The sequence below is a fragment of the Schistocerca americana genome, chromosome 2 (genome assembly GCF_021461395.2).
Source record: "Schistocerca americana isolate TAMUIC-IGC-003095 chromosome 2, iqSchAmer2.1, whole genome shotgun sequence".
Lineage (NCBI taxonomy): Eukaryota > Metazoa > Arthropoda > Insecta > Orthoptera > Acrididae > Schistocerca > Schistocerca americana.
Window position 1 is genome coordinate 358,167,677 of NC_060120.1, and position 15,602 is coordinate 358,183,278.

The 15,602-nt window shown below is 38.8% G+C and overlaps 1 protein-coding gene across 2 annotated transcripts in view; it reads left to right on the plus strand.

Annotated features, from left to right (window-relative positions):
* Positions 1-2,811: 2,811 nt before the first annotated feature.
* The window catches only part of LOC124595472 (L-xylulose reductase-like), a 49,814-nt gene continuing 37,023 nt past the window's right edge, over positions 2,812-15,602 (plus strand). Inside the window, exon 1 of one of the 2 annotated variants that reach the window (XM_047134228.1) lies at positions 2,812-2,936. In XM_047134228.1, coding sequence (XP_046990184.1) covers positions 2,885-2,936 — 52 coding nt within the window. In that variant the 5' untranslated portion in view covers positions 2,812-2,884. Of the gene's footprint in view, positions 2,937-5,460; positions 5,501-15,602 lie in introns of those variants that run through there. The other variant, XM_047134229.1, reaches the window with a different exon arrangement.

Consider the following 15,602-nt stretch of genomic DNA (forward strand, 5'->3'; position numbering starts at 1 on the left):
CTAACTGTACATAATATGTACAAACAAGAATATGCAATCACAAGTCTACATTCTGAATTCAGTCAAAAGTTAAAGTCCATTACTTTTTATAAGAAATATGCAGGTACCGAGAAAACTCTTTCTGCCCAATACAGAAATCTACATAAGTTACAGACAAACACGGATTCTACTTCTAACTGACTTGATAAAACTGTGTATGCAAAAATGAAATGATTATAAATTCACAGCCTGATCCTGTCACATGAGTCAATTTTAGTTTTAACAATGTTAGATATCAATATGTCAAAAAATGTCTATTTTTGCTGCATGCTTCATGCCACCCTTAATATTAATATATTTGCAGGAGTAATAGAAGTATATACTTGGAAGGAGAGACAGCGTTGGTCGTATTTTTTTTGTTTTATTAACTGCAAAATCAATTTTCGGTCACTTAGTGACCATCCTCAGTGCTGTAATATACAATTTAATTTGGTAGGCACTGGTGTCAACAAGCTTAGAGCTATCACATAAACTCAGTTTACATAACTCAGTTTATGTGATCGCTCTAAGCTTGTTGACACCAGTGCCTACCAATTTAAATTGTATATTACAGCACTGAGGATGGTCACTAAGTGACCAAAAATCGATTTTGTGGTTAATAAAACAAAAAAATATGACCAATGCTGTCTCTCCTTCCAAGTATATACATTATCTGGTCATGGTGCACAGGACACTCCATGAAGTCGCCAATCAATAAAGTAATAGAAGTATTTGATGCACCTTCCATACAGTCTTTTCAGCAATGCCTTGATCTTTATTGTAACATGTACATATTGTAAAATTCAACTGCCCTTATAAATTGATGAAACAGAAAACCTAGTTTATTCCATTAAAAATAACTTACAGCTGAACTATTAGTATTGCAGAGTATTGGACCTTATTGTTCATTTGATCCCTTTTATTTGTGTATTTCATGTACTAATTATTTATGATTTGAAAGTGAAATAATAACAATAAAATAATAATAAAATAACCACTATGGTCATGTTGTGTCCACTGAGGATTGTAATGGAAACTGTCAGTGATGTTCAAGGACACAATTTTTAACATAAAATTCTATTGAAAAATTTAAGCAAAACAAGGAAGCCAATATTGTAACCTGTCCAAGAGATGAAAAATTCATCTAGAAAATGTCTTTCAAACAATCATCTCAGAAATTTAAAATAAATTACCATTTGTGTGTACAGCTGCTGAAAATTTTCTATGAACGTTGTTCAGTGGAAGAAACCCACACATTTATAATTCAATTTACTCACCACTTTAGAGTGTGAAACAACATAACTCTTCTGAATCAAGGGTATCTTGGGCACTGTATATTGAAAATAGTCCTACATTTGGAAATTTCATCATAATTTCTGTTCATCACTGATTTTGATTGCACAATCTTCATAAACTAGTAAAACAAACTTGCAGACAGTATTATAGAAAGGGAAGAGGAAGCAGATGAAGATGAGATGGGAGTTGATGTAATGCTGCGAGAAGAATCGACAGAGCATTGAATAGTGTAATCACAACAAAGCACCTAGAGTAGATGACATTGCCTAACAATTATAGAGACTCTTGGGAGACAGAACTATGCCTCCTGATGTGCAATGTATACGAGACATGAAATAACTCTTGGACTTCAAGAAGAATGTAATAATTCCAATCTTTCTCCCCAAAAAACAAAGAGAGGGGGGTGGGGGGTGGGGGTGGTGGGAGGGGGGGGGGGGGGGGAGAAAGTGCTGGCAAGTGTGAATATTACTGAAATACCAATTTAATAAGCCATGGTTACAAAATAATAATGCAAATTACTTATAGAAGGAACACATAAGGCAATACTGACTCTACAACTTATCTTAGAAGATAGGACAAATTCAGACAAATCTATATTTATAGCACTTGAAGATTTAGAGGCAGTTTTTGACAGTGTTGACTGCAGTACACTCTTTGAAGTTCAGAAGGTAGCAAGGATAAAATACAGGAGCCAAAATATTATCTGTAACTTGTACTGAAAGCAGACTGCAGATAAAAGAGATGAAAGACATGAAAAGGAGGCAGTAATTGAGAAGGGTTGGAGAAAGGGTTACAGCCTATCCACTGTGTTATTCAATTTGTACACAGAACAAGCAATAAAGGAAACCAAAGAGAAGTTACAAAAAGTAATTAAATCTCATAGAGAACAAACAGTAAGGTTTGCTGTGATTTTGTAATTCTTCAATATATGGCAAATGACTTGGGAAATCAGTTGAACAGAACTTATAACATCTTGAAAGGAAAATTTAAACAAGGGTAATGGAATGTAGTTGAATGAAATCAGATGACACTGAGATGCTATAAGTAGTAGTTGAGTTTTGCTATTTGGGTATCAGAGAAGCTGATGATGGCAGAAGTAGAGAGGATACATACTGCATGATAAAAAAGTAAAACACCCAGAAGACATTGTCAGATTTTGATGTACTTTTGCACATGTACACACCATTGACAGGTATGTAAATGGTTAGAGTTGCAATTGTCTGTGACAGAACAACCACCAGGGCACATTAGTGTTGCTCATGTCTAGTGTTGTTGCCAGGCCAAGTAGAGTACATGTTTTTGTTTTGTCTTGGAAGTGTATATCATTAAAAACATCAGTGCAATCAATAGACAAGTTATTGACCTTTTAAATCTTTATTATCAAATCCATTAGAGAGATAATGTTAGTGTAAAAAGCTCTGATAACTTAAGAGTGCATCACAATAATTTCTTGGCTTCTGTTATCTAATCTATGTTTGAAGATAAGATATCCTCCGCGAAGATTTATTAACAAATTTCACGTTTAAGTCTGTTACATTTATTGATATCCTGAAACCAAAAACTGACAAATATGGAAATAAGTTTCAAGTCAAAAAGAGCTCTGGTCACTGGGGCAGAAAGAGGTAATTCACTGGCGCATTGCTTTTTATATCTTCTCAGCATTACACAGCAATTACTTTTTCTGTGGTATATGTATATATTTTGTCAATTTTTTAAACAATTTAAATAGATGGTGTAGTTAAGACTATGTTATATGAGAATATTACTACCATTGTGACCATCATTTAAATATTATTATTTTTATTGTTTTATGTGAGACCAATCCCTTACAATTTTCTTTGTTACATTAGCAGAAAGGATATATTTTGCTTTACAATTGTCTAGTTTTGATAGTAGCCATCACAAGTAGCTATATTCTAAAACATTTATTCAGAATCTTATTTCCCAGTGAACACATTTTCACACTATCACTGGATGTCTGAAAGTAAAAGTCATACACACAACAGAGTACCAGAAGGAATGTTGCAGAAGGTATATACCAGTTGCAGTGACAATAGTTATGCATAATTTAACCTTCAATTACTTAAAAAGTGAATACATTTTTCCACACAAAGGCACAGAGATAAAGATGAAAACTTACATAATGATCTACAGAACATTAATTGACTCTACAAAATGCACAACATGGAAGTGATACTACTAAGATCACATACAAACCCCTGGATCTCTTTACTTTACTTATTGGCTCTCTGTTTCTACCATTAATTAACAGACAACCACAGGAAATTATTTCTTTGCTGCTGTTTCTGTGGCAGCAGAGACACAGTGAAACATCCTAAAACCACTTTATGGCAGTGTGATCTAACCGTCATTCATACATCATCCTCTGCTAATTCCTTCATGAAGGAAAACTTTTAAGGATGTAGACTGAGTAAAAATGTACACTAAAAATTGAAGCAGTTGGCAGAAACTTTATTAATGATGAACAGTAGCTAAGCTACTCCAAAATATTTGCGATTTCTTGAAACAAATTTAACACAGTGACATAGGGCTGAAAGCTGTTTTTTTTTTTTTTTTTTTTTTTTTTTTTTAATGCTTGTCGTGTTCATTTTTATATTATATTGCTAGTAGTTATTTTCCAACAAGGATGAGGAACACTGATAGAAGCCAACCTTGATGAAAATCAGTTTGGGTTCAAGAGAAATGTAGGAATATATGAGGCAATACTGACCATACAATTTATTTTAGAAGACAGACTAATGAAAGACAGAGCTACATTTATAGCCTTTGTAGATTTACTGAAAGCTTTTGACAGTCTTGACTGGAAAGCCCTGTTTGATATTATGAAGGAAGCAGGTATAAAGTAAAAGGACCAAAAGGTTATATACATCTTATACAGAACCCAGACAGCAGGTAGAAGACTTATTGGAATGCTTGGAGCAGTGGCAAGCTTGACGCAAACACCCTAGGTATTTTTGTACACCTTTATTACAATCACAATTACAACATCACAGAATCAGAACATGAACAGAAAGAGGTGCTAACACACAGAAGAATATCAGAGATGAAAAGTTTAAAAAGAGATGACCCACTTCCCAAGATGAAATCATTTGTTACAGATGATTGTTAGGTTGCCACACCAGCAATCTGCCGCCCTATTCCCTCTCCACCTTTTTTTCAAAAACCTGGAGCCCGAGGCACCAATCTCCCTATGTGTCTTCTCAGCATTGGTACTTCTGGCAGCTGAAGCTGGCACCCACAGCTTGGGCTCCTCTTGTCATTGTCAGCCATGCACAGATGACTGGAAGGATTTGCGTGCAATGAGGGTATGCACTGGTAGTTGTGTTTGTCTCATCCATTTGCAAGAATCAATGTCACCTGTAGAGTGTGGTGGCATCTTTCAACGAATCTATTGCTGGGAGGGTGATAAGTAGTTGTGTGGATATGGTTGTACCTGCAGAGATGAATTTCTAGGGATAATGCTGCTTTGAACTGTCTGCCCCCGTTAGTTGTAATAGTTTGCAGAGGTCGGATATCCATCCACTGAGTACTGTCTTGGCCACTGTTGTGGCAGTGATGTCTGCAACCAGAAACGCTTCTAGCCATCACTTAAAATGATACACTATGGTTACTAAATCAGTAGCTGTTTGAGTAAGCTAATGGCCCTACCAGATCCACATGAATGTGACCAAATCTTTATGAAGGTGTGATGATGTTTCCTGTGGAGCTGGCAATGGGTCTTCCAACCATGCATTTTTGACATTTCTCACATTGTTGTGGCCACTTGCGGCCATCTTTATTCATTTCTGGCCATACCACCCTCCTCATCAGCAATCACACCATAGTTCTTACTTCTGGGTGTGGAAGACTGTGGAACATCTTTGCACCTTTGCACTATAATGTTAAATGTCGTACTGGTGTTTTTACATACTTGAGAGTCAGACTAGATGGCTTACACTCATAATTCATGTAATTCAGGGTCAAGAGTTTGTACTTGGGCAGTGTGGTTTACTGCTTTTACTCTTGCGCAACAACGCGATAAGCAATTGACCACAATGTTCTTGCTACCTCTAATGTAGTGGACATCCATGGTGAACTGTGAAATAAAATGGACACATCTGAGGAATCTCAGCACGGCCTTTGGAGTTCCCTTGCTGAAGAATGATGTTACTGCTGCATGATCCAGGTAAACAGTGAAAGTGTGGCCTTCAATTGAATCTCTGAAGTGATGGACAGGTGCACATGCCACAAAAAGTTTCCTGTCTATAGCAGTTCAAGCCTTTTGCATGAATATGAGCAAGAGGAAAGAAGGCAAGAGGCTGCCAAGCACCACCAATAAGTTTCTGAAGTGCTACCCCACAGCTGTTTGGCTGGTATCCTCTATGATGACTAGAGATGCATTAATCTGATGTTGTATGAGAAGTACTGCTCTTGCAGTATATTCCTTTACTCTGTTGAATGCCTCCACCTGCTCATTGCTCCAAGGAACCATTTTTGCACCATCCATATGTTTGCCCTTGAGTAGTTTTATGAACAGTGCTAACAGTGTCACTGCATGGAGAAGGTGCTGGCAGTAATAATTATGCATTCCAAAAAACCACCTTAAGTCTTTGAATGTTGTGGGGGATTGCAACAAGTTGTATGGCTGACACACACTCCGTCAGCAGAGGTAACCCATCTGCCAAAATCTCAGAACTGAGGAACCTAACTCTGTTCTGCATTTATCAACCCAAAGTGCATCCAGCATTACTCAAGTAAACCAAAGGGGCATGGTGACTGCTGTCTTGTCAGTGTCCAATATGGCCACAGCAATTTGCAAAGACACCTGAGTGCAATCGAATACACTGAAAAAAAGCATGGCTGTCATTGAACTGTTCACATCCATGATATGTGGAATGGGGTATCTATCTAAGATAGTCCTGGAATTTAACACTCGATTGTCTCCACACAGCCTACATGTGCTGTCTCATTTCTTGACCATATCTAGAGGTGACATCCACTGCCTATTTGTAGTCTTGTTACATTATTGCACTTTTGTCTCTCTATGTCTTGCCTAGCCAATGCAATTCTTTCAGACATGAGATACTACTGGCTGCCCCTCCATGGTGAGAATGAAATGTTGGGTATTGTGTCAAGTCTTCACCTGTGCTTTGGCTCTTCATAGGATACCTGGAAATTCTTGTACTATGCTGTGCCATTTATCGTGTTTGCCTGCAGCTGCAACTGTTGCTTTTTGCAGTAATCCTCTCATAATGTCGACTGGAGGTCAAAGTCATGCAAAAAATTGGTGCCTAGATTTGGCTCAGTGCCATCAGCTATTGTGGATGTTGTCACAGAACAAGATTTTTGGATGCTTGCAAAACTATATTTTATAAAATTTATATAAGTTACTGGTATGAATATTGTGAATAACTTGTTTTGCAGCAAATCACCAGTTTTGATTCACAGTTACTGCCAACAAAAAGATTACTCCAAATTTTGGTCTATATACAAGCAAATAAATGCAAATTTTTGAGAATTTTTGGATGTTACTCTTGTCCGACATGTAATCTAATTTGTAGTAAATGTGTGTATGTGATTTAGTTACTGCAGCAGATACTGTAACTAAAAAAATTGTGTTACACTTAGTTTTCACTTCAGGAGGAGTATACACACTGAAGTGTGAAAGAAACTGGTATAGGCATGTGTATTCAAATACAGAGATATGGCAACAGGCAGAATATGGTGTTGCAGCTGGCAACGCCTACATAAGACAACAAGTATCTGGCACAGTTGTTAGATTCGTTACTGCTGCTACAATGGCAGGTTATCGAGATTTAAGTGAGTTTGAACATGGTATTATAGTTGATACATGAGTGATGAGACACATCCAAGGTAGTGTTGAAGTGGGGATTTTCACGAGTGTACCGTGAATATCAGGAATCTGGTAAAACATCAAATCTCTGACATCACCGTGGCCAGAAAAAGATTCTGCAAAAAAGGGATCAATGACAACTGAAGATAATTGTTCAGTGTGACAGACTTGCAATCCTTCCACAAATTGCTGCAGATTTCAATTCTGGGCCACCAGCAAGTTTCAGCATGCAAATCATTCAATGAAACATCATCAATATGGTTTTTCAGAGCTGAAGGCCCACTCATGTACCATTGATGACTGCATGACACAAAGCTTTATGCCTCACCTGGAGCTTTCAACATGGACATTGGAGTGTTGACACTGGAAACAAGTTGCCCAGTCAGACGTGTCTCATTTCAAATTGTATCATGTGGATGGACATGTAAGGTATGGAGACAGCTTCAAGAATCCATGGACTCTGCATGTCAGCAAGGGACTGCTCAAGCGGGTGGAGACTCTGTAATGGTGTGGGGCATATGCAGTTGCAGTGATATAGGACCCCTGATATGTCTAGATATTAATCTGACAGGTGATATGCACATAAGCATCCTGTCTGATCACCTGCATCCTTTCATGTCCATTGTGCATTCCGACAGACATGCAGCATTGCAACATCCCGGCTGGACAATGCAACACCCACACATCCAGAATTGCTACAGAGTGACTCCAGGAACACTCTTTTGAATTTAAACACTTCCACTGGCTGCCAAACTACCCAGACATGAACATTATTTAGCATATCTGGGGTGCCCTGCAACGTGCTGTTTACAAGAGATCCCCACCCCATGACACTCTTACGGATTTATGGGCAGTCCTGCAGGATTCATGGTGTCAGTTCCCTTCAGTACTACTTCAGACATTAGTTGAGTCCATGCTACATTGTCTTGTGGTACTTCTGCGTGCTTGCGGGAGCCATACATGATATTAGGCAGGTATATGTGTTTCTTTGGCTTTTCAGTGTATTATCTACATTTATTCCATATTAACTCTTTTCTTGAGTTTATCAAGGACTACAACTAAGCCTAAAATGTTTTAAGAAAGTAGTGATTCTTACCAAAGGTTTCTCTGTTGGCTTAATAAAAATCTCATTTCATGTATCTGCTTCAATTCCTACAGAGAATTAGTAATTTTTTAGCTCAACAGATTAAAAGATAGTTAGCAAGTTCAGTTTGCAGTTCTTTGTTCACTATCCTCTAATACATTGCACCAGCCACAACACAACCCTACTGTGAATGCTGTTCTTCAACAAGGAATGAGTTGGCCAGCATCTATAACCAGATGGAAATTGCCCTGACTACTGTAAAACAATTGGAATTGGTTGTGAGTTGATGTGCTGGAGGAGTCATGGTGACAAAGGTACCTCTAGTACTATCCTCTTGTATGGATCCCGTCTCTTCTACTGGAAGTACAGGATCTGTTGTTACTCATCCACTTGACTGTGAGTAGGGTGTCAACGGGAAACCTGGACATCCTGTACAGTGTAGACAGGGACCAGATGGGACTCAGGGTGTTATATCAACCCCCAAACTAATGAGATCAATGTTCTGTCATTCACTGAAACTGAAACTGAACCAGTGGCACTCACTTCACCTGTTCCAGGGAAAAAATCATGAGGAAGCAAACACAAAAGGGTAGGGGCTATTAGTTGTTGACATTTCAAATGTACAGTGAATGATAGTACCCTTTAAGGAATTGGAAGCAAGGGGCAGGCAAGAAAACCAGATGCACTCAGTGTGTATACCTGGGAGCCTCATGTTGAAGAGGCTGCTCTGGCAGCCACTGAGGACAGAGGGTGTAACCAAATGCAGATGGTAGTGCACACTGGAATGAACAGTGCCTGGCATCTGGGTTTTGAGGCCATATTTGGATCATTCCAGTGACTTGCAGAGAAGGCTGAGAAGACCAGCCTTGCAGAGTTTCAATGAAGCTCACATTTGAAGCATTGTTCCCAGAACTGATTGTGGCACCCTGGTTCTGGATCAAGTGGAAGGACTGAGAGACATCAAAGCTTCTGTGACAAGCAAGGCTGTGACTTCCTGGACTTGCATCAGATTATTGAGAACTGTAGGGTCCCCCTAAATGGGTCAGACATCCGCTGCACATCAGAGGCAGTTATACAAGTAGCTGACTGTGTGTGGGGTTCATACAAGGCTTTTTTCAGATAAGTGTCTCTCCATCCAGTACAGAAAATGACAGTTGTAGGAGATATAAGTGTGAGATCCAAAAGAGTGACCCCCCACAGGTGAGAGTATTAAAGTCCTAGTAGTTAACAGCAGAAGCATTTGCAACAAAATGCCAAAGTTTGAAGCACTCCTGAAAAGCAGTGAACACACATAATATTAAGTATAGGTCATTATCTACACATTGAATATTGAAACAAGATGTATCTGAAAATGTTAAGCATAATACTTGGGGAAGATAAAAAAAAAGAAAAAAAGTAACAGTAAATTTGCTACATCAAAATATCAGACATTTAAAAAACAAAATTAATGAATTTCAGATCTGTTTGGACGAGCTACAGTGTATAAATCCTGTTGATATTATTTGTATTCCTGAACATCATTTAAGTAGTGAAATTGAAATGCTTAACATGGAAGGGTATACCTTAGCTTCAAAGTATTGTAGAAAAGAGATGGAGAAAGGAGAGTTGCCACTTACATTAGATAGCGTCACAATTATAAAAACATTGACGTTCTTAAATACTGTAGTGATCAGTACTTTGAAGCATGTGACACACAAGTGGACACACACAAAAGAAAAATAATTATAGTCACAATATACAGGTCTCCAGCTGGTAATTTCAAGCTCTTTGCTAAACAGCTTGATGCAGTATTCAATTTCTTAGTTTCTAAAAATAATGAACTCATACTAAATGGGGATTTTAATTTAAATTTTTTGGAGAATAGTCACTCAAGATCCATACTAGAGTCTCTTACCACTTCTTATAATCTCATTCCCTTAGTACAGTTTCCAGCCAGGGTTATGGGTACCAGCAGCACTGCTATTGATAACATTTTCATAGATACTACCACGCTAGCAAATCATAGTATAAATCCAATATTTAATGGCCTTTCAGATCATGAATCCCAGTTCTTTACATTTAATATAGTGGGGTCTCATTCAACTAATAACAGGAAGTGGGAACCTATACGAATAATAAATGAAACAGGAATTGAAGAAAAAAAGAATGTTTGAGGAATATAGACTGGAAAGATGTACATAAATCAGCCGGGATGAATGAAAAATATAGCTATTTCTCTAATACAGTCATAGGTCACATTAAAAACTGCTGCTCTAAGAGAGTAATCAAAGTAAATACCGGTAGATTAAATGTATCATAACCTCGGATTACAAATGGAATAAAAGTATCTTACAAAACAAAAAGAAGACTGTACTTAATGTAAAGGAAGAACAATGACTACAGAGCTAAATTACATTACAAATTATATTATAAGATTCTAAACAAAGTAATCAGAACCTCAAAATGTATTTATTTTCAAGAAAAATAAATGCCTCTAATAACAAGATAAAGACTATATGGTACATAGTAAAAAGTGAAACAGGAAAAACTAATCAGGCAAATGAGGAAATTACATTAAATGTAAATAATGAGTTGATTAGAGATACCTCCAAAATTGCACACAGTTTCAACCACTGTTTCCTTTCAGGAGCAGGCACCTTTGGTCTGCATAGTTCCTCAGAAGACAGCTTAAAATATTTAAAAAATGGGTTTCCGCAGAAGTTTGACATAATTCAACTATATCCTGCTTCACCGAAAGACATTTCTAAAATTATTATGTCTCTTAAAAACAAATGTTCCAGTGATTATGATGAAATCAGCACTACCATAATTAAATGTTGCTCCTCAGAACTTTGTGATATACTGAGTTTTATGTAATGAATCCCTCCACAGTGGTAATTTTCCAGATAGACTTAAATATGCTATTGTCAAACAATCACACAAAAATGGAGACTAATCATCAGTGGAAAACTTCCGGCCCATTTCATTACTGGCAATATTTTCAAAAGTCTTTAAAAGGGTTATGTACAATAGACTTTCTAAACACCTAGTACAGAAAAATATTCTCATTCACAATTAGTTTGGATTTCAGAAAGGATTGTCAACTGATCAAGCTATATTCACTTTTAGAGATGATATATTAGAATCAATAAATCAAAAGTTATTACCACTTGGAATATTCTGAGATCTGGCTAAAGATTTTGATAGTGTTTAGCATGAGATCCTTATACAAAAAATATCGTATATCCTATCTTTTTAATAGAAAACAGTGTGTGTCTGCATCAGGCTTATCACATAACAATAGTCATTTAAAATATGAAACCATCAGACTAGGGGTGCCCCAGGGCTCCATTTTAGGCTCCTTGTTGTTTCTATTATACACTCCTGGAAATTGAAATAAGAACACCGTGAATTCATTGTCCCAGGAAGGGGAAACTTTATTGACACATTCCTGGGGTCAGATACATCACATGATCACACTGACAGAACCACAGGCACATAGACACAGGCAACAGAGCATGCACAATGTCGGCACTAGTACAGTGTATATCCACCTTTCGCAGCAATGCAGGCTGCTATTCTCCCATGGAGACGATCGTAGAGATACTGGATGTAGTCCTGTGGAACGGCTTGCCATGCCATTTCCACCTGGCGCCTCAGTTGGACCAGCGTTCGTGCTGGACGTGCAGACCGCGTGAGATGACGCTTCATCCAGTCCCAAACATGCTCAATGGGGGACAGATCCGGAGATCTTGCTGGCCAGGGTAGTTGACTTACACATTCTAGAGCATGTTGTGTGGCACGGGATACATGTGGACGTGCATTGTCCTGTTGGAACAGCAAGTTCACTTGCCGGTCTAGGAATGGTAGAACGATGGGTTCGATGACGGTTTGGATGTACTGTGCACTATTCAGTGTCCCCTCGATGATCACCAGTGGTGTACGGCCAGTGTAGGAGATCGCTCCCCACACCATGATGCCGGGTGTTGGCCCTGTGTGCCTCGGTCGTATGCAGTCCTGATTGTGGTGCTCACCTGCACGGTGCCAAACACGCATACGACCATCATTGGCACCAAGGCAGAAGCGACTCTCATCGCTGAAGACGACACGTCTCCATTTGTCCCTCCATTCACGTCTGTCGCGACACCACTGGAGGCGGGCTGCACGATGTTGGGGCGTGAGCGGAAGACAGCCTAACGGTGTGCGGGACCGTAGCCCAGCTTCATGGAGACGGTTGCGAATGGTCCTCGCCGATACCCCAGGAGCAACACTGTCCCTAATTTGCTGGGAAGTGGCGGTGCAGTCCCCTATGGCACTGCGTAGGATCCTACGGTCTTGGCGTGCATCCGTGCGTCGCTGCGGTCCGGTCCCAGGTCGACGGGCACGTGCACCTTCCGCCGACCACTGGCGACAACATCGATGTACTGTGGAGACCTCACGCCCCACGTGTTGAGCAATTCGGCGGTACGTCCACCTGGCCTCCCGCATGCCCACTATATGCCCTCGCTCAAAGTCTGTCAACTGCACATACGGTTCACGTCCACGCTGTCGCGGCATGCTACCAGTGTTAAAGACTGCGATGGAGCTCCGTATGCCACGGCAAACTGGCTGACACTGACGGCGGCGGTGCACAAATGCTGCGCAGCTAGCGCCATTCGACGGCCAACACCGCGGTTCCTGGTGTGTCCACTGTGCCGTGCGTGTGATCATTGCTTGTACAGCCCTCTCGCAGTGTCCGGAGCAAGTATGGTGGGTCTGACACACCGGTGTCAATGTGTTCTTTTTTCCATTTCCAGGAGTGTATATTAATGGCCTTCTATATGCAGTGTCACAAAATGCAAATTTTGTCTTATTTGCAGGTGATACAAGTATTGGTATAAAAAACAGTACCCTTAATCTCACTGAGCAATCAGCTAATGAAATATCAATGGGTGATTCACAGCAAATGGATTGTCACTGAATTTTGTCAAGACCCAGTACACACAGTTTAGTACCTCACAAAGAATACCCGACCCTATGAGTATAATGTATTCAAACAATGAAGTTAAAGCTGTAGACAGTGTCAAATTTTTAGGGCTACAAATCGACCACAACCTAAATTGGAAAACTTACACTCTAGACTTTATGAAACACCTTAGTTCAGCTACTTTTCAGTATGCATGACAGCAGAAACAAGTGATTTAAAAATGAAGAATTTAGTTTGTTTGGCCTACTTCCATTCACTAATGAGTTATGGAATCATCTTTTTGGGAAACTCCTCTCACAAACTCCTCTCACAAAGAGAACATTTTCAAAATTCAGAAATGAGTGATTAGAATTATACATGGTGTCAGTCCTAGATTATCATGCAGAGACCTCTTTAAGAAACTTGGTATTCTAACTACTACTTCCAAAGTTGTGCATTCAATTAATGACTCAACAATTAGAAATTTCAGGGAAAATCTTCAGCAGTTAGACTGGGATGAGGTGTACAAGGAACTCGATGCTAATTTAAAATATAACTTATTTCATGATATGCTTGTAACAGAATTTGAAAACTGTTTCCCCAAGAAAGAAGTTAAATCTAATTATAAGAAACCATGCAAAAAATCTTGTCTTACTAAAGGAATAAAAATATCTTGTAACCACAAAAGGGATTACTGTCTCTAACAACAAGAAAGAGTAATGACGCAGAAACAGCCAAATATTATAAAAACTACTGTGCTACATTAAGAAAGGTTATTAAAAAGTCCAGAAGCATGTGCATCATGTCTGAGATTAATACCTCTGATAACAAAATCAAAACAATTTGGAATATTATTACAAGGGAGACAGAGCAACCAAGAGTACAGGATGACAGTATTACCATCAAAGCGAATGGGAACTTGATGGATGTCAAAAACATTTTGAATAATCATGTTTTAAATGTTGTAGAGAAAATAGGATCTAAATGTTCATTAGAAGAAGCAAGGCAGTTGATGGAAGAGGCCTTACCCACACAATTTGATACAACTGAAATTCCACCCACCCCTCCTTCTGAAATTAGGAAGATAATAAACTCTCTCAATAATAAAAGCTCACATGGAATTGATGGCATTTCCAGCAGGATAATAAAAGCTTGTTCCCAAGAGATAAGTGGGATTCTTAGCCACATATGCAATAGCTCTCTGAAGCAGGGTATTTTCCCAGATAGACTGAAGTATGCCATTGTTAAACCACTGCATAAAAAGGGGATACATCTGATGTCAACAACTACCATCCAATCTCTCTTCTGACTGCTTTATCCAAAATTCTTGAAAAAGTAATGCATTGCACAGTAGCTTCACACCTTTGCAAAAATAGAGTTTTAACAAAATGTTAGTTTGGTTTCCAGAAAGGTTTCTCAACGGAAAATGCTATATATACTTTCACTAATGAAATATTAAATGCTCTGAGTAACTGGAAGTCACCTGTTAGGATTTTTTGTGATCTCTCAAAGGCTTTTGATTGTGTAAATCATGGAATACTTCTAGATAAGCTCAAGTACTATGGTATGAATGGGACAGTGCTCAAATGGTTTAAATCATACCTAACTGAAAGAGTGCAGAAAGTTGAAACAAGCAGTTCACATAATATGAAAAAAAACTGGTGATTTCTCAAACTGGGGAACAACCAAGAACAGGGTGCTGCAAGGTTCAGTCTTGGGTCCTCTGCTGTTCTTAATATATATTAATGATTTGCCTTTCTATGTTCACGAAGATGCAAAGCTAGTACTTTTTGCTGATGATACATGTATAGCTACCACACTCAACAGACAAGAATTAACTGACGAAATTGCAAATGATGTTTTTCAGAAAATCATTAAGTGGTTCTCTGCAAATGGGCTCTAATTAAACTTTGACAAAACACAGTATGTACAGTTCCACACCGTAAATGGAATGACACCTTTAATAAATATAGACTTCAATCAGAAATCAGTGGCTAAGGTAGAATATTCAAAATTTCTAGGTGTGTGCATTGATGAGGGGTTGATCTGGAAAAAACACACTGAAGATCTGCTGAAACGTTAGAGTTCAGCTACTTATGCTATTAGGGTCATTGCAAATTTTGCTTATGTACACGCAACCTGTCAGATTAATATCTAGACATATCAGAGGTCCCATATCACTCCAACTGCACATGCCCCACACCATTACATAGCATCCATCAGCTTGAACAGTCCCCTGCTGACATGCAGGGCCCATGGATTCTTATGGCTGTCTCCATACCATACACATCCATCCACTTGATACAATATGAAACAACACTCATCTGACCAGGCAACATATTTCCAGCATCAACAGTCCAACACTGGTGTTGAAGGGGCCCAGGCAAAGTGTAAAGCTTTGTGTCACACAGACATAAAGGGTACAT